Source organism: Mobula birostris, chromosome 21 (genome assembly GCF_030028105.1).
Source record: "Mobula birostris isolate sMobBir1 chromosome 21, sMobBir1.hap1, whole genome shotgun sequence".
Taxonomy (NCBI): Eukaryota; Metazoa; Chordata; class Chondrichthyes; order Myliobatiformes; family Myliobatidae; genus Mobula; species Mobula birostris.
In genome coordinates this window covers 43,353,616-43,373,856 of record NC_092390.1, presented here as the reverse complement: position 1 = coordinate 43,373,856, position 20,241 = coordinate 43,353,616, and the positions used below count along the sequence as shown (strand labels likewise).

The 20,241-nt window shown below is 38.7% G+C and overlaps 1 protein-coding gene across 1 annotated transcript in view; it reads left to right on the top strand.

Annotated features, from left to right (window-relative positions):
* The window catches only part of jakmip3 (Janus kinase and microtubule interacting protein 3), a 239,007-nt gene extending 219,183 nt beyond the window's left edge, over window positions 1-19,824 (top strand). Inside the window, exons 13-23 of the mRNA XM_072239774.1 lie at window positions 892-954; window positions 1,108-1,206; window positions 1,791-1,889; window positions 2,015-2,068; window positions 3,000-3,065; window positions 3,359-3,427; window positions 3,515-3,592; window positions 7,921-8,124; window positions 16,025-16,090; window positions 16,901-16,976; window positions 19,740-19,824. Of these exons, the coding sequence (XP_072095875.1) occupies window positions 892-954; window positions 1,108-1,206; window positions 1,791-1,889; window positions 2,015-2,068; window positions 3,000-3,065; window positions 3,359-3,427; window positions 3,515-3,592; window positions 7,921-8,124; window positions 16,025-16,090; window positions 16,901-16,951 (849 nt within the window). The 3' untranslated portion in view covers window positions 16,952-16,976; window positions 19,740-19,824. The remainder of the gene's footprint in view (window positions 1-891; window positions 955-1,107; window positions 1,207-1,790; window positions 1,890-2,014; window positions 2,069-2,999; window positions 3,066-3,358; window positions 3,428-3,514; window positions 3,593-7,920; window positions 8,125-16,024; window positions 16,091-16,900; window positions 16,977-19,739) is intronic.
* The last annotated feature ends 417 nt before the right edge of the window (window positions 19,825-20,241 follow it).

Below are 20,241 nucleotides of genomic sequence, written 5' to 3'. Positions count from 1 at the left end.
CTTTTTATGTTAGTAACCCCCAACCTCACTTCTTTCGAAAAATGCCTTTGAATTATTTACTTCAATTTGAAAGCTTTTCAGTAAGTCTGAATGACAGAGACACATTTAAAAGCTACTAAAATCAATGACAGGTTTCACAGAGATGAAAACTCCACACCAACTTTTCCGGTTGTCAAAGTCCGTTGAAGTTATTTCAGGGTTAACATCTGAGGCCCTGTTGCAACTGAGACACCTATAGGCTTAGGAATGTAGAGGCTGCCTGCTTCTGGCCCAGTTACAGTAAGTATGAGCATAGGCAAGCAATTTCAAACATGGGGACGAAAGAAAAATGATCCCACCAATGTATCAGAGTGAATGCCTGCAAGAAAATGGGTCTCAAGGTGTTAAAAGGTGACATACTGTATACAGTACGTATTTAGATAATAGATTTATTTTGAACTTTGAACTTTAGAGTGTACCTTTCAAGAAATTTTGTCTGAAGCCTACAAGGCAGCCTGGCATGAAATATTTGTCTTTACCTAAAATATGAACTCAGCTGCTAATTCACCAATTAAATGGTTAGTGCATAAAATGTGATCTAATTAAGATCAGCAAACTGAAGGCAAGAAGTTTGAAAACACTTGGAATTCAGAGTTGGTGGTAAAATAAAATTTGGATCTCATTTACAGAAGTATCAAAAGTGATCATCTGTGGAGGAATATGATTGCAGATGAGAATGAGAAGCAAAATGTTGAAGATGGAGACATTAGAAAATCCGAACTAGAAACAGAAGAGAAAGCAACTATTGTTTTTTTTTATTTTGATACACGTTTATTGTAGTGGGGTAACTGCACCTTTATATTAAATGCTATTTACCTGCAATCATAATAAGATTATCATTATATTATGTAGGATATGAAATGGATCGAGGAGAAACAAGCTCTCTGTCGTTGGAACCAAGAATTACTAGAAAAGGTATTTTCTTTGTACAGAGTACAGTTAGAACAAGAAAATGTTCTGCCATTAACTATAGTTTCTATTTTTCCTGTAGCCTGATTTTAGTCTAAGGCACCCTCATTGCAATATCCAGAAGTAAGATTTAAATGAATCTTGTCTGCACTGTCATAGATTCGGCAAATGGAGGCTGAAGAAAATCGCCTTAAGCATGAGGTACAGGACGCAAAGGACCAAAATGAGCTTTTAGAGTTTCGCATATTGGAACTTGAAGTAAGAGGAACAGAAGTATCTTTTAATCATTTCCATTTTCTTTGGTCAAAATGAATGTACTAACGTTGAGCTATAAGAGGAGAATTTCTTTGGTTATTGCATAGTCTGATAATATTCATGAGGATATATTCTGTTTACCTATCCTTTTAAAGAAGTGGTCCCCAACCTTTTTTATGCCATGGAGCCCTACAATTAATCAAGAAATTTGTGGACCCCTGCTTTACAGCATCATTACAATTTGACCATGGATACCAAATTAAGGCAATCTTCACAAACTATTTAACGTCATTGATACAGAGAGGACATGAACACATTTTTGTTTTGCAAGCCTACAGATCACATTATAGTTACATTTCCATTACAGTTCTTTTAAAATAACTGTTGAACTCTCCCTCTTATCTAATGAGAAGTTATTCTGAGGACACTGGTATTTCTTAAACTGTTATCTCAAATCTATTTCTTAAGTTATTAACCTTGTTAAATATTTCTGAATATTAATTTTATTGTACTAATTGAAATGTTATAAACTTTGAATGAAAATCATCAGATGCGCATTTTACCTCAAATGAAAATTCATCTTTCAGGAACGAGAACGGCGCTCACCAGCTATCAATTTTCATCACATCCCATTTCCAGAGGAGACAAGTCCACTTCAGGTCTACTGCGAGGCAGAAGGAGTGACAGTAAGTACCCTCTGTTGCTGAATTTCTCTAATAAACATAGTTTTATTCATTTTAATTGTCACAGATGACTATGCTAATGCAATTTGGTAAATACATCTTCTTAAATTTTTCCCATGTTTTGTCAGGACATTACGATAGCAGATCTTATGAAAAAACTGGATATTTTAGGAGATAACGCCGTAAGTGTATGTTGCTTTTCTCATCATGGCTATTTACCTTTATATTATGCAAGCTTGTAAGTGTGGAAAGTGCAAGGATGAATAAAAGAAAAGTTTTATCCATCCTTCTAAATTACTGGACTATACAACCTATATACATAGAGTCTTCCTCCCAGGATACATCTACCACAGTTTGAACCTCACACTACAGAATGCCATAGATTTAGCTAAGTGCTCTTTTCAAAGTCAGGAAGTGATATTTTTAAGGAGACACTGAGAAGTACATGAATTATTTTCAATTTCATCATGGAATTTATATTTAAAGCATTTTCAAATAACTGAGATAGCTAAGCATTGACTTAGATAAGGGTGCATTGCTTGCAAACAGAAGCTAGATATGAATGCAATTTATAGAGGCTCTCTGATCACCCCATTTGGTTCTCTGTCTTAATATGTTTGGAGATACTGGCAAAGTTACACAACCTCATTAATCGCTAAGCCCAATCTCATGCAGACATTATCTCATATAATCTCATAAATTACTGAACTTAATCTTCAACACCAGATGATTAAGGATCAAGTTATTAAAGGCAATTAATCATCGAGACAGAAGCTTGTTTTTACACCCTCATTGTATCTAAAAATACTTTTGTCATATTTCCAATGATTCAAATCAGACATTTTGTGCATAATTGGAGATCCACCTTATCCATTTCCACAGGGCTTCTTACATCTTCCACATTACTTTCAACGGATGTGGGAATGTAATTTAGTCTGAGGGTGACATGCATGTATGTCCCAGACCCAGATGGGCTGCATAACTCAGTACCTGAGGAGACGATACACGCAGGGGGTTAGCGTGGTATAAGCAAACAAGCATGCAATATATAAATCAAAAATACTAGAATGTTTCATTTTTAATTTGCTATCTATCTATTTACTTATCAATTAGAATTTGACCAATGAGGAACAAGTGGTTGTGATTCAGGCCCGAACAGTTTTGACATTGGCAGAAAAGGTAACATTTATTTTTCTTTATTGCACTGGTTAACATGAAACAAACTAGTAACAATCCTCCCGGACACCAAAGGGATAAGAACATTGAATGGGACAAGAATTCATTATTAATTTGCATGTGTATTGCACTTAGATAACAAGGAAGTTACAGAGAAGAGAGTAAAATGTAAAACTAAGCTTTAATTTCAAATGGTTGCTTGCACTGAGTAGAAGGATGGTTAACTGAGTTAGAAAAATAAGCCTCATTTGTTTTGTCCTCTTTCTGTGCCCAATTATGTTTCATCCAACTTCCAGTGGCTACAACAAATTGAGGTGACAGAATCTGCTCTCCAGCAAAAGATGAATGACATTGAAAATGAAAAGGTATGCATTAATTACATTTGATAATAATGACTTTAAAGATAATATGTAAGAGATTTTAAAGTTCCTTAATTAGCTCTTTGTTTACAGGAGCTGTTCAGTAAACAGAAGGGCTACTTGGATGAAGAATTGGACTATAGAAAACAAGCTATGGATCAGGCTCATAAGGTACAGTTTTCTTTTCAGTAAAACTTCACTCTTAATTAAGAGGGCATATATATTTTTTTTAATATTTGCTAATTGCAAAGGAGTCCTGTTCCCTAATGGACTTTGTAAAGGCACATGAGAACTCCAGTATCAGCATGTTCCCCTCAACGTCATACGCTATCCCAACTTGATAACCTATCTGAGATCCTTCATTGTCACAGGCACCACACTCTGCAGAGAGTGATGCGGACAGCCCAATGCATTTGTGAATGTGAACTTCCCACTATTCAGGACATTTAGAGGGACAGGTGCCCAAAGGATCATTGGGGACCTGAGTTATCCCAACCACAGACTTTTCCAGCTGCTACCATCTGGGAAATGGTACCGCAGCATTAAAGCCAGGACCAACAGGCTCCGGGACAGCTTCTTCCACCAGGCCATCAGACTGATTAATTCACGCTGACACAATTGTATTTCTAAGCTATATTGACTGTTCTGTTGTGTATCTTACTGTACAAACTATTTATTACAAATTACTATAATTTGTCCATTGCACATTCAGACAGAGACATGAAGGTTTTTACTCCTCATGTATGTGAAGCATGTAAGAAATAAACTCAATTCAACTCAATTCAACTGTGGGAGGACCATCATCAGAAAGTCAGGAGTGATTCAAGCCTGTGGATTGTCATAATCTTCCCATGATCATTTAGGATGACACGATAACTGCTGATCTTGTTGGCAATACCAAGATGTGAAAATACAGTAAATTTTTTTTTATCGATTGTGATATGAAAGGGTCGATGCGAAACATTTGCTTCACCCAGTAAATGATCGAGGTCTGAAACTTCATTCTTGAAAGCATGGTGGAGGCAGAATCCTTGGCCACATTTAAAAAGTGCTGGGACATCTATATGAAAAATAATGACTTGTGGGGCTATTGATCAAATACTGAAGATGGATTTAGATTGGACAGCTCATTTTCAACTGACACAATCATAATGGACAAAAAGCCTTCCTAGCATTCTGTAAATTTTCTATGTCTCTACCCTTTCTGTCTACAGGCATTATTTCTCCTCACTTGGTCAAGGTATATTGTGATATACTGCGATCATGATACCACTCTTTTCGCAATGAGATAAGCTTGAATGATCCTGACAGTTGTATAAAAAAAATACTTTTAAGATAATTAAACTCTTTTATCGGTCTAAGTTGTCAGAAAAGTGACAAATTAGTAGAATGGTCTCTGTCAGATTTTACCAAACACAATACTGAATGATCAAATATTTTACCCTGCTAGGCCCATACTGAAGTGACTGGAAAGTATTGAAAATTGTACAGTACACTGGTCAATGTTCACCTTTAATTAGAAACTTCTTAGCCATAGAGACGTAAAATGCAAGGAAAATAAAACAAAATGGAAATTTAAAATAAAAACAGAAAATATAAGTCAAGCAGAAACTGTGGAAAGAGAGACAGAAATGCATTTTCAGGTCAAAAATCTCAAGAAAGCAGTGGAAGGCCCTCAGACCGTTCTGGTATGGAATGGAGCAGAGAAGAATTATACATTATGTTCATTGTAAAGAAAAGCTAATTGTTAAAGAAAACTTCAGAACGTTCAGACCCCTGATCCAGTCCCTTTATACATCCATGACACCTTTGATGCTTTCTGCCTTTTGATACTTCCCTGTTTCATCCCAACCAGCCCAGCTTTACCATTTACTAGTCCTTTGCCTGGCTGAACTTCCTCTCATAATGAACTCATGTATTACAGATCCAACGTGTAGCTATGGGAACTCACATGGGCCAAGCCGCTCCTTTCTCTTTAAGGGATACATGGAATAGTCTTCACCTCACTCATGCCTCTCTTTTCTGCTACATTGACTGAGATGGTGTTGCTTTCTGCATTTATACAGAACTCAAAAAATATTTACCTGTCCTATCAAGTTCTACCTGCTCTCATCTTCACCTCTTCTATCTGTTACTCTTCCTTTCCACTTTGGGACATAGATTTAGGGTGAGAGGGGAAAGACATAAAAGGGACCTGAGGGAAACTTTTTTCACACAGAGGGTGGTGAGTATATGGGACAAGCTGGTTGAGGCAGGTAAAATAATATCATTTAAGACTCACTTGGTCAGACACATGGTGGGGCGGGGCTTAGAATGATTAGATTAGATTATGAGAACACTCAGTCCTAATTTATTGTCATTTAGAAATGCATGCATGCATTCAGAAATGATACAATGTTCCTCCAGAGTGATATCACAGAAAAACAGGACAAACCAAAGACTACCACTGACAGAACCACATAATTATAACATATAGTTACAGCAGTGCAAAACAATACCATAATTTGATAAAGAACAGAACATGGGCATGGTAAAAAAAAAGTCTCAAAGTTCCTAGTCGATCGACCCCCAAGTCCCCGATAGCAGGCGGCAAAAGGGTCCCTGCCATAAACCTCCAGGCACCCGACAACTGCTGATGCCTTGGAAGCAGCCGACACTGAGTCTGTCCGTCCAAAAACTTCGAGCCTCCGACCAGCCCCTCCGATACAGTCTCCCGAGCGCCTTTGACCTCGCACGGCCGCTGAAACAAGCAAAGCTGAGGATTCGGGGCCTTCTCCTCCGGAGATTCCGGACCACACTGTAACAGCAGCAGCAAAGTGGGCATATGGGCCAAACACAGGAAGTTGGGACTTGTGGGGTAGGCAGTGTGGTTGGCATGGACTCATTAGACCACAAGGCCAGTATCCATGCTGTATTGCTCTATGACTCTGTCTCTGTTTCAGGAGGTAGGTTTACAACAAACACCTTTTCCAAACCTACTGACTCCCTTGACTCCACTCTTCCTTCCTCCCAATCTGCCTGCAATAAGGACAGCATTCCATTCTCCCAGTACCTCTGTCTCTGTCATACTTGCTATGATATTGAGATGTTCAACATACCTCCCTTCTTCCTAAACTGTGACTTCCCCTTTACTACATCTCATTAAATTCTCACACCTCTAATCTCACTTCTTCTACTCAAGGAATTAAAAAGAATAGGGTTCCTCACTTTCCAACAGCACTCTTCTCACCATATCAGAGATTCCTTTTCTCTTTTCTACCCTTTCCACTGCCTGTCTGCAACCTCAAACTAACTTGCTTCCTCTCTTTCTCAGTTCTGACAGAAGGTCATAAAAGAAAATTTAATATTGTTTCTATTTCCACAGATGATTCCTGAGCTACTAAGTGCTTTTCAGCATTTTCTGTATTGAGCTACAACATGCAATAACAAATATCAGTTCTTTAATTTTATTTATTTAATGATACAGTGCAAAGCAGGCCCTTCTGACCCTTCGAGTTATGTCACCCCTGCATCCACTGACAAACCCAATTAACCCAATCTAATCACGGGACAATTTACAATGACCAATTAATCTACCTGGTATGTTTTTGGACTGTGGGAGGAAATTGGAGGACCCGGAGAAAACCCATGCAGTCCACAAGGAGGATGTACAGAGTCTCCTACAGAACGGCACCGGAACTGAAATCCAAATTTTGGAACACCCTGAGCTTTAATAGTGTCAAGCTAACCATCACACTACCATGGTGCCAATTCAATTTAATGACAGCACCAATTCAATTCTCTACAACTAAAGTCATATATTTAACAATTTCTCACTTGCAGGTCTACATTTTAGAAGAATATTAGCCTATGATTTACAGACCAGCGGCTTGCCTGTGCAACAGTTGATAAGAAGCAACTAAATATCATCATCTAGTTTTGGCAACTGTGAAAAATATTGATTATCTAAGGTTTTTGACCTTGAAAAAAATAAGATCAATTAAAAGGTATTTAAACTAATGATAATGTTTTTTAAAAAAAGTTTAAAAATGCAACTCAAACATTTAAGAAGTTAAATAAACTCAAACTAGTTTAGGAAAAGTTTAATTGAACTGATATTTGCTTACATCCCTTTTTGCCATCCCCCTTCATTGTAAGAAAATATGGAAGATGGCCCCATGCCAACTCTAAACTGGAACAATAGCACATCCTCATTACAAGTGGGGTTCATTGTCATGGCTTTGCCCTGCTTCACTGGAATCCTCAAAAAATTCAGCATCCGAGCACAGCCAGGAAACTATTGTGAACAGCTAACTACAGCTGCATAAATGTAAGAATACCAAAATTAAATTCTGTTACATGGGGTCTCTCAGCAACGTATGCAGAAACTGCCGGTATTTCCCCATGAAGTTGAGGCTGTTTGAGAAAACACAAGGTACCTCAGCACTAGGAATGAGGGTCAGCTTTGTAACTGCAGTGCTTTATGCTCTTGAGCAACACGTATGTTTGTCTCACAATAGCGGATTCTGGAGCTGGAAGCCATGTTATATGATGCATTGCAGCAAGAAGCAGGAGCAAAAATGTCGGAGGTTTTGTCAGAAGATGAACAGGACAAGCTGAAAGAAGCAGTGGAACAATGGAAGCGGCAGGTCATGAGCGAGCTCCGAGAACGTGACGCACAAATCCTGAGGGAGAGGATGGAACTTGTCCATCATGCCCAACAGGTAAGAAATTAGTTATCTGTTCCCCATACCAACCAACATTCATTCAGGCTAAACAATGGTCTGTAAATATTCTCTACATTGTGGGTTTAGAGTGACAAAGCATGCTACATGTCATCCTGAGCCAGAGCTTGAATTAATATTTGCAGCAGAATTGCACAAAAGACAGAAGAGGCTGGAATCTTCTGCAACAATCTGCCAGAGGACCTCAACAGATTAAGCAGCTTCTGTGAGCGGAAAGGAATCCAAAGTTCAAAGCACATTTATTATCAACCCACCATATACAACTTGAGATTTGTCTCTTTACAGGCAGCCGCAAAACAAAGAAGCCCAATAGAACCCATTGAAAATAAAGACTGTCAAAGACTCAATGTTCAAAAAAAAAGTAGCAAATAGCATTCAGAAGTGTATTCTTCAATTCTTCAAGTCAAAACCATGCATCAGTCCCAATCTGATGGAGAAAGGATGGTCGCAGATGGAGCAAGGTGGGAAAGAATAGAGAAAAGTGAGACAGAGGCTGGTACGTCGTAGATGGAGCTACTTGGGTGAGGATAACCAACAAATGGAACCATGTGGGAGAAGAGGAGAATGGGATAAATGAACAAAAGGACAAGAAAACCAAGTGGATGTTTAGGTGTGCGTGGGAGGGGAGCACTAAGGACATGGGTTACCTGAACTGGGAAAATACAATCCTCATCTGACTGGATTGCAGACTGCCCAAGCTGAAGAGAAGATTTTGTTCTTTCAATTTACCTTTGGCCTCACTTCACCATAGCAATGGAGAAGATGAAAGGTGGACAGGCCAGAGTGAGAGTCATGTAATTAGAAGGTCAAGATGGCTATTGCAGTCAGAGAGTAGGTACTCTACAAAGTGGTCACATGGTCTACGCTTGGTTTCACCAGTGTAGTGCAGGCCACATTACAAGCACAGACCTAGAAGACCACCTTTCACCTACGGCTTCTAACCCATCCCCTCTTCCACCTTTCCTCTTTGCTCTCAATCCTGATTCAGAGTCTTTGCCCAGACGTCAATTCACACCTTCTCCCTGCACAAATGCTACCTGACCCACTGAGTTATTCCAGCTTTCTAGTTTTTGTTACCCAACAGGTAACAATGCTCAAATGCACTTTGAGCCAGGTCATCCTTGACCTGGTGGGAAGAAAACCCCTTTCCTAATGAGAATGTATAAAAGGTCCTGGTCACTTGCACACTTCCAGATTTTAAAAAATGAGAATGGATGAGGTACTCATCCTGCAAAACAAAGGATCCTTATGCAAAAATGTTGAATTGAGCTTCTAGTGTTTTCCAGGACTTGTGTGGGCAACTTACCAAAATATTGCATACATTGGGGGTAGCCATAGAGAAGGACAAAGACATCCTCCAGGTACATTAATTATCTTCCTCGCAGGAATAATCTGTCAGATTCTGCAGCACCAGATTCAGACATTTTGTTTTGCCCTGTGAGAACTTTCTCCCTTTTTCCTACACAGGGACTTTGGCTTGCTCTCGCATGCTGTGCACTTGCTGAAAGAAATGCACCTAATATAAAAGAAGTTAAAATGATCCATATGTGAAATGCAAGCTGCCATGTATAATTCCATCATTCTTAAGTAGTGGTGAGTGGGCAAATTTATGGCAGATGCAATTTAATGTGGATAAATGTCAAGTTATCCACTTTGGTAGCAAAAATAGGAAAACAGACTATTATCTGAATGGTGGCCGATTAGGAAAAGGGGAGGTGCAACGAGACCTGGGTGTCATTATACACCAGTCATTGAAAGTGGGCATGCAGGTACAGCAGGCGGTGAAAAAGGCGAATGGTACGCTGGCATTTATAGCGAGAGGATTTGAGTACAGGAGCAGGGAGGTACTACTGCAGTTGTACAAGGCCTTGGTGAGACCACACCTGGAGTATTGTGTGCAGTTTTGGTCCCCTAATCTGAGGAAAGACATCCTTGCCATAGAGGGAGTACAAAGAAGGTTCACCAGATTGATTCCTGGGATGGCAGGACTTTCATATGAAGAAAAACTGGATGAACTGGGCTTGTACTCATTGGAATTTAGAAGATTGAGGGAGGATCTGATTGAAACGTATAAAATCCTAAAAGGATTGGACAGGCTAGATGCAGGAAGATTGTTCCCGATGTTGGGGAAGTCCAGAACAAGGGGTCACAGTTTGAGGATAAAGGGGAAGCCTTTTAGGACCAAGATTAGGAAAAAACTTCTTCACACAGAGAGTGGTGAATCTGTGGAATTCTCTGCCACAGGAAACAGTTGAGGCCAGTTCATTGGCTATATTTAAGAGGGAGTTAGATATGGTCCTTGTGGCTACGGGGAGCAGGGGGTATGGAGGGAAGGCTGGTACAGGGTTCTGAGTTGGATGATCAGCCATGATCATAATAAATGGCGGTGCAGGCTCGAAGGGCCGAATGGCCTACTCCTGCACCTATTTTCTATGTTTCTATGTTTAAGTATATTTCCTCCACGTGCAGAATTCTCATCCCTGTTCAGTGTATCGTACTCAGTGCAACGCCAACCAATTTTATTTGTATTTGATGGTGCCCATCATTGTCTTGAAATTGATGTAGACCCTTTCTGGGTATGCTGAAAGTGTACCACAGTAGTACCAGCACCTCATCAGGTGACCCACAAATAATGAGAAATTGTTTTAAAGAATTGCTTTAATAATGAATCATGTGGTTAAACTTCTGAACAGCAGATACCTGCAGAGTTTGCATTTGTTACCGTATTTGAAAGTTCAAATTGCAAAGTAACTTGTAGAATTTCATAATGAGATTGCACTGACTACTGGCATAGACTTGTCTTTCTATATTTGACACCTAATATTTGTTCCCAATGAAAATTGCTCCCTACATTTTCGGTCTTGCTTCATGTATGGTTTACAGCGGACTGAAAAGCTTGAGCATGTACATATTAAGAAAGAGGATATGCTGGAGCTTTTGGAAAGCATCAAGTTGGATAAGTCACCAGAACCAGACGAGATGTACCCCAGGCCACTGTGGGAGGCGAGGGAGGAGATTGTTGAGCCTTTGGCAATGATCTTTGCATCATGAATGGGGACCGAAGAGGTTCCAGAGGATTGGAGGGTTGCAGATGTTGTTCCCTTATTCAAGAAAGGGAGTAGAGATAGCAAAGGAAGTTTAAGATCAGTGAGTCTTACTTCAGTGGTTGGTAAGTTGATGGAGAAGATCCTGAGAGGCAGGATTTATGAACATTTAGAGAGGTATAATATGGTTAGGAATAGTCAGCATGACTTTGCCAAAGGCAGGTCGTGCCTTACAAGCCTGGTAGAATTTTTTGTGAATGTGACTAAACACATTGATGAAGGTAGAGAAGTAGATGTAGAGTGTATGGGTTTCCGCAAGGCATTTGACAAGGTACCCCATACTAGGCTTATTGAGAAAGTAAGGAGGTATGGGATCCAAGGAGATGTTGCTTTGTGGATCCAGAACTGGCTTGCCCACAGAAGACAAAGAGTGGTTGTGGACTGGTCATATTTTGCATGGAGGTCGGTGACCAGTGGTGTGCCTCAGGGATCTGTTATGGGACCCCTACTCTTCGTGATTTTTTTAAATGACTTGGATGAGGAAGTGGAGGGGTGGGTTAGTAAATTTGCTGATGACACAGTGGATAGTGTGGAGGGCTGTAAGAGGTTACAGTGGGACATTGATAGGATGCAAAACTGGCTGAGAAGTTTCAGATGGAGTTCAACCCAGATAAGTGTGAGGTAGGTCAAATTCTGGTAGGTCAAATATGATGGCAGAATATAGTATTCATGGTAAGACTCTTGGCAGTGTGGAGGATCAGAGGGATCTTGGGGTCCAAATCCATAGGACACTCAAAGCTGCTGCACAGGTTAACTCTGTGGTTAAGAAAGCATATGGTGCATTGGACTTCATCGATCATGGGATTGAGTTTAGGAGCTGAAGGGTAATGTTGCAGCTATATAGGGCCCTGGTCAGAACCCACTTGGAGTACTGTGCTCGGTTCTTATCGCATCACTACAGGAAGTATGTGGAAGCCATATAAAGGGTGCAGAGGAGATTTACAAGGATGTTGCCTGGATGGGGAGCATGCCTTATGAGAATAGGTTGAATGAACTCGGCCTTTTCTCCTTGGAGCGATGGAGGATAAGAGGTCACCTGTATAAGGTGATGAGAGGCATTGATCATGTAGATAGTCAGAGGCTTTTTCCCAGGGCTGAAATGGCTAGCACAAGAGGGCACAGTTTGAAGGTGCTTGGAAGTAGGTACAGAGGAGATACCAAGGGTAAATTTTTTACGCAGAGAGTGGTGAGTGTGTGGGATGGGCTGCCGGTGGTGGTGGTGGAAGCAGATATGATAGGGTCTTTTAAGAGACTCCTGAACAGGTCCATGGAGCTTGGAAAAATAGAAGGCTATGGGTAACCCCAGGTAACTTCTAAGTTAAGGACATATTCAGCACAACTTTGTGGGCTGAAGGACCTGTATTGTAAACACAAAATAATCTGCAGATGCTGTGATCAAAGCAACACTTTCAGTATGCTGGATGAACTCAGCAGGTCGGGCAGCATCAGTTAGAAACGATGAGTCGACGTTTCGGACTGGAACCCTTCATCAGGACTGAAGAATGAAAGATGGGGAAGGATTTGAAGAATGCTTGTAGCTTCAGTCTTTCAAATTACTGGTCTTTCAACTGAAGCTACAAGCATTCTTCAAATCCTTCCCCATCTTTCATTCTTCAGTTCTGACGAAGGGTTCCGGCCCGAAACGTCGACTCATCATTTCTAACAGATGCTGCCTGATCTGCTGGGCCTGTATTGTGCTGTAGGTTTTCTATGTATAATCATTTCTCTTATCCTGAAGTGATTTTGGGCCTAGTGAAGTTACCCTCAAACTGCCCAGATGAGGAACAATGGACCATGTTAAACTAGACATGACAATGTTTCCAACAGAAGCAATTGATATTCATCAGTTCACAGGGAAATACAGCCTGGAACAGATTTTAGTGCAGCATCCCTCTCACACTAAATTCCATGTGGAATCCAGCAGAGGATTCTCCGGTGTTTTGCAAGGCATCTGCTCTCCTGTCTCATGCTGGCCAGAACTTCCATAGCAAGTGAATGGAGGCTAGGAAGGTAATGGGAAGATCAGTTTAACCAATTTCCCCCAGGATCAATAAAGTATGACTATGTCTATGAGTTATTTATCATGCACATTTTTTTTGTGTTTCAATGTATTTAGTTATCTTTTAGTATTTCATTGTGCTAACTTAAAGAAAAGATTTTAAATTCAAGTTAATTTTAAAAGTTTTTAAATATTCCTGTGCGACAGAAATTTATAAGCTCTTATACACCCCCCCCCCGAACATTTTTACAGGAGGGAGGCTTTGCCCCAGCCTTTCCTCCTAGCAAGGGCTGTCATAGAAACATAGAAAACATAGAAAACCTACAGCACAATACAGGCCCTTCAGCCCACAAAGCTGTGCTAAACATGTCCCCACCTTAGAACTACCTAGGCTTTACCCATAGCCCTCTATTTTTCTAAGCTCCATGTAGCCATCCAGGAGTCTCTTTCAAGACGCTATCGTTGCCTCCACCACCGCCGCCGGCAGCCCTTTCCACGCACTCACCACTCTCTGCATAAAAAACTTACCTTGTCATCTCCTCTGTACCTACTTCCAAGCACCTTAAAACTATGCCCTCTCGTGCTAGTCATTTTAGTCCTGGGGAAAAGCCTCTGACTATCCACACAATCAATGTCTCTCATTATTTTGTCCACCTCTATCAGATCACCTCTCATTCTCCGTCACTCCAAGGAGAAAAACCCGAGTTCACTCAACCTATTCTCGTAAGGCATACTGCCCAATCCAGGCAACACCCTTGTAAACCTCCTCTGCACCCTTTCTATGGTTCCACGACCTTCCTGTAGTGAGGCAGCCAGAACTGAGCACAGTACTCCAAGTGGGGTCTGACCAGGGTCCTATATAGTTGCAACGTTACCTCTCGGCTCTTAAACTCAATCCCACGATTGATGAAGACCAATGCACCGTATGCCTTCTTAACCACAGAGTCAACCTGCACAGCAGCTTTGAGTGTCCTATGGACTCGGACCCCAAGATCCTGCTGATCCTCCACACTGCCCTAGCACATGGCCCTAGCAGAACATTGACTGCTTTGAGGCCATGCTAGACCTTGCTAGCCGTTGCTGAGAGTGGGAAGCTGAAGCTGATTAGATCATTCATTTGTGGTAGTCTAATGCAAGCATCAGCAGAGTACATCTCTCATGAAGGACCATATTAAACATGATTCATCACAATGAGTTTTTCAGGTTATTAATTTCCTTCTGCTTTTTAAAAATATTTTACAGGACAGAACAACTCGAAGGCACTTTTATAGTTTCCTTATTTAATTTAGAATCACACATCTGGTCTCAGGGAGATTCATCGTGTACACTTTAAAAAAACATCATTATAGCTTGCAGTATTAAAGAAAACAAGACAAGCCTAAAACATAATAGATTTTATTCCTTAAGTACTAGAGATACATATTTAATCAACAAAGGAATAAAGATGGCTGCTGTCCAAAATGATGCCTGAAAATTAATAAAATCTGTAAAGGGACTAATTGCAATCCCCCCTTCACTGTGATTGGTTACCATGGAAACTGGGTTTGCCATCATGCTCAGTTGAATTCTCTCATCCTCGCCATCATTTTACTGTCTTAAATCAGCTCTTCGAGTATATTTCTTTACATTTCTAACAGGGTTATGTGCTTAAGGACAAAACCAAAGAAAAGCAACCATTACTGAGATGCTGTTGCTAGAATTCTGGCTGCTATTTTAACTAGGATTTGCATTAGATTGAGATTTTTTTTAACACTTAACATTTAAGGAACCTGTTAAAATAATCATTTATGGAAATTTATTTCAGAATAAGGGTCTCAAAGGTTAATAAGACATCAACATGGTGATGGGGATTCTTTGCCAGCGTGTGCTTTTGCATGGGAATTAATATGACTAAGAAATTACAAACGTCTAGTGCAGTTGGATAATATTCTCACATCTCCTGTTTTTAAAAGTAGTGTTATTTTCAATACATTAGCTTAAACGATGGATTGAAAAACATTCCCTACTACAGAGATATTAATATACACAGAATCTACCAATATAATGCCAGTTCTAAAACTGTGTCCAAGTAGTGTCAATCTATTGTTAATGGTACATACATTTCTTCCATAGAAAATATCCTAGACCTGTACTGATCATCCCACAATGATATTAATGAGTGTAAATAATCAATTTATTAGTTTATTTTTATTTTATACAGTATTGTGCAAAAGTCTTAGGAATATATATATATATAGCTATGGTGCCTAAGACTTCTGCACAGTACTGTACTTGGCAACATGGAGTGGAGGGAGGGTTTGCAAATCTAGTGGAAGCAAAGAATGTTGGGAATGGCCAGGGTGGAGTGCTGCGGGAGGGGTATGAGAAAGGTGGCATTGGTGGCACAGATGCAGACACATCCAGCCCTGAGACACCAGGCAAAGTCATTTGATTCCAAACAATTGGTTTATTGATCATTACAGAGTGTCTCTGTGGTGCTTTCTGCTACTTTCCTTTTAACCTGCTCCTTTCCCTCCTTCAGTCCACAATAGAGACCCCTATCGGAATCAGGTTTATCATCACTCACACATGTCATTTAATTTGTTTGTTTCTGCAGCAGCAGTACAGTGTAAAACATAGAATTCTAACAGTACTGTGTAAAAGTCTTTGGCACCCTAGCTATATACAGCATACATACCTTAAATCTTTGCACAGTACTGTATCGGTAAGATTATTAATAGATACACTACTGAAACACTGTTGTACTATAACTTAACATAAGCACCTCACCTTACAGAGAATCAAAGAATTAGAAGAAAAAATTGAAGTACAGAAAAGACAAGTTAAAGAGCTAGAAGAAAAGGTAAGATCAACTTATTCAAAGTGTACTTAATGTAGTATTATTGATGATTTAATATTTAACTTTTTACTCAGTTAGAATATCTGTTGGAAATTATTTCATAAAGGCAATATGTTTAATCTATACACAGAAGACATAAGAACATAAAAATATTATAAATAAGAACATAAGAAATAGGAGCAGGAGTCGGCCATCTGGCCCGTTGAGCCTGCTCCACCACTCAATAAGATCATGGCTGATCTGGCCATGGACTCATCTCCACCTACCTGCCCTTTCCCCATAACCCTTAATTCCCCTACTATGCAAAGATCTATTCAAGCTTGCCTTAAATATAATTACTGGGGTAGTCTCCACTACTTCATTGGGCAGAGAATTCCACAGTTTCACCACTCTTTGGGAAAAGCAGTTCCTCCTCATCTCCATCCTAAATCTACTCCCCTGAATCTTCAGGCTATATCCCCTAGTGGAAACAACGTTCCTGCCTCTATCTTATCTATCCCTTTCATAATTTTATATGCTTGTATAAGATCTCCATGTAATATCACCTTACCAATTTAAATCCATTCATGTTTCTTTTCCATTGAAAGCTGTTAAATATCCTATTGTACATTTTGCTTTTTGAAACTATTATAGAAATAGAAATCTAGACAAATATAACAAATTGGACTTTTTAATGTTTTTTGCTGTTTCTTCTCTCTGCTTGATATGGCAGGTGATTTTTGTTTCAATTATTTTACTTCTGTTATACTTCATATCACTTTAATTCTCGTCTTCTGTCTGTTCTTCCCTATTTCCTTTCCTGTTCATTTTCAGTTTTTGTTTTTGTTTTTATTTTTTTCTTTAGCATTCATTCTTTGGTCGTAATTCTTCCAGGCAGCCAACGAGGAAGGTAAGCTGGCTATTTTAGTTGAATATCTTTCATAAATGAGACATGAAGCAGAAAATGAATGTTCCTAGAGAAATTGGAGTCAGGTCATTAAGAAATAACCTTGGATTATATGATACTTTGCTGATTATGTTTTACTCTGTTGTGACGCATTTTGCTTTAATATATCCAGAGGCCTTCATCTTGGTGGAAGGTGCAATACCTTTGCTAATCCATCCCCACATTTTCCTCCTGTCACATATATTAGCCAGGAAGGATCTTTCTCTTGTTAATTGTGATATCTTATATTTTTCTTTTTCCTTTTGTTTCAGTTTCAGGATGTTCTTTTCATTCCATTAGTTTTCAATAAAATATTTTCAGTTATTATTAAAAGCTATCAAAAGAGCATTACTATTTAGTGTTTACAATATACAACTTGATTGAAGTTAATGAGAACACGTGTATGTTCAAATTCATGTTAATTTATGTTAATTTACCAACGTCAACTTGGTCACTGCCTTCATGCTACTGGCCAGCTTGCACAACAGATAAATGAGATTGACCAATAGTCTGTAAATTTGCTTTGAAAGCTAAATTAATGAAATTACAAGTTCTACATGACTGATAGTTTTGTCAGTGTGATATTTTAATTGCACAAAAATATATAAAAAGATGATTTTTCCTTGACTAGAGTGGACTGGCAGGTTCCTAACTGGTGATTCAGTAAACCAGATTACCTGCCACATATTAACAATAAGTATCCCCCATGAAATTTAGGTAACACATTAACTAATATTTTGAGGTAACAAATTATCATTGCTAGTAAATGATACCATTTATAAGTGCTCATGCCATAAGACTGACTACTCTTGAATATCCCTCATTATAGATTAATAAAGTCAAATAAATGTAGATTTACTTCATCCATAAACATTAGGTAAATGGCATTCTCAGATGAAGGTTGGTTTTCCTTTTCAGACATCTTCATTCATCACCAAATCCAAGTACTAAATCCATTGTTTTCAAAACTGTATTTTAAAATTCTCACAATGGTATGGAATAAGCTCAAGACTGTTTACACTCAGATTTAGCCTTCACATTTATAAGTGTCATCTATAAGCATTATTGTCTAATTTAACCTCTAATATTAAATATGATTAGTTTTATTTTCAGAGATTGCATATTTAATTATCCATCTTGTGCTGTTACATTCTGCCATTTAGCATCTACTCAAACTGATGATTAGTTATATGACAGAGGAATATGTCCTTATGTAAACAAGGATATAGTAACATCAGGACCAACTATGTATCTGCTTGTTTTTGTTTAGTTGACTTTTCCTTTCAGAATTTTCAAAGAGCTTGATTGGAACTTGACTGGAACAATAAAACAGCTTTTCTTGATTGAGTTTTTATTTCAATCAAACTCCTTATCTAGTTTCTGAAAGTTCCTGTTGAAACATATGGTTAAGAAATTCTGCAGCATAACACAGCAGTTTGTACATTATATGGTAGAAGCTGAACCCAAGTCTGACTATTAAGTCCCAGAGGGTCCATGGTGCATTATTGGCAGTGTTGCAGTAATTGGTTTCTTTGTGCAACTGTGGAGTAGTACTGAAATAATGAATATAATGTAACTTGCCCAAAATTGTTCTGTGTATCCGTGGCTCACAGGCTATGTCTGCCTTACAGACTGAAGTAGGTTTTAGTCAAGGAGTTGAAGCCTATTTTGGCATTAATGTAGAGCTTGAATATATTACGTCTATTTCCAGGACTTTTTCCCTTGCTGATTGCTCCCACCACCTACTCTCTTTCCATTATCCTCAACTAGCATCCCACAATTGCCTCACCAGCTGACCAGCAAGCCCCTTACACCAAAATGCCAAAACCTCCCTTTGTCATCTGTCTGTCCTACCATCAGCCCTCACCACATCAACCTTCCCTTTCAAATCTGTTTTTTAATGCCCTTCCTTTCTGGAGTTCAGGCTTTGCAATGGCAAGAGCTTGTGATGAAACACAGGTATTCAGTGTTCATAGTGTAAGTCTGTTCTATTGTTTTGTGCCCATTTGTGATAAAATATCACTGCTCCAAGTTTTCACACCCTTGCACAACACTGCAGTGCTGTTTTAAGGGGTCTTTCGTGCTGCATTTCTAAATTTGTAAATGGAACTTCTTTCTTAAAAGATATACAACAGTATCTACTTAACCTTTATCTTTTTTTCTTTCAATATTATGCATATTTTTTAATTTGTAAAGAAAATTTAAATTCTCTGTTGAATCTCATTGATTTATGTAAAATTAAATACTCTATAGCACATCTCTACAGAAACACTTGGCTTGTTTTCCTTTTTTTTCATCCAGTTGTCATCATAGTTGTAAATAACAACAGTCTAATCATAGGTTGTTTTAGAAACAATGAAGACATAATACTGACAAAATAAGACACACTCTTAGTATCAAACAAATCAAATTGTGCTTACTTTTAAATTTAAATTTCATCACTGATTGAGTTTATATAATTAATGTACAGAAAATATATACAGGTATAACAATATCAATTTTTCTATAATTAGTCATGTAATATATATTGTTAATTTAACCAATGTACAAAGTTACTTGTGACTATTTACATTAAAATATCAAATTTGCAGTCCCTAGTGGTTTACAAATTATGCAGGCACGTGCTAAAGGGAATAACTGCAATGTCATTCCCAAATAAGGTATATAAAATGTTACTTTTATCATTGTTTATTCCAAAGTACTTGATTGTGAAGTTGTTTTACACAGGCTACAATGAAGGAAAGACAACTGCATACTGTAATAAATGATCAGATTACAGTATTATCCCAAGAAAGGCCAACAATAAACCAAGACATTAAGTATTTGAAAGAACACCTTGCAATACAAGGAGCATAGAACATGCACGAAGAATATTCAGGGTTCGGAGGCTATAGATCCAGATGTAATTTGGTGCTTCAAGAACCATATCCTCGATTTGGAAGATGAGTTCAGTAAAAATGCAACAAAACCTACAAAACAAACGGAAAATGTAATGGACCGAAAGCAAACATTAGAATGTTAAGCCAACGATAAAAGATTTTGGAAAATTGGCTTCCCTGACAGGAGATAAGCACAGAAGAATATACAACATGGGTGAATGAACAGTTTTAATATTTAGTGAATGAAGAATTGACCTTAAACTTTCCTGCTGTGCAGGATACTGAAAAAGCTACTTCAGTATAGAGCCATGGCTTCCATCCATCACTCATTTCTACTTCATGCACACTGC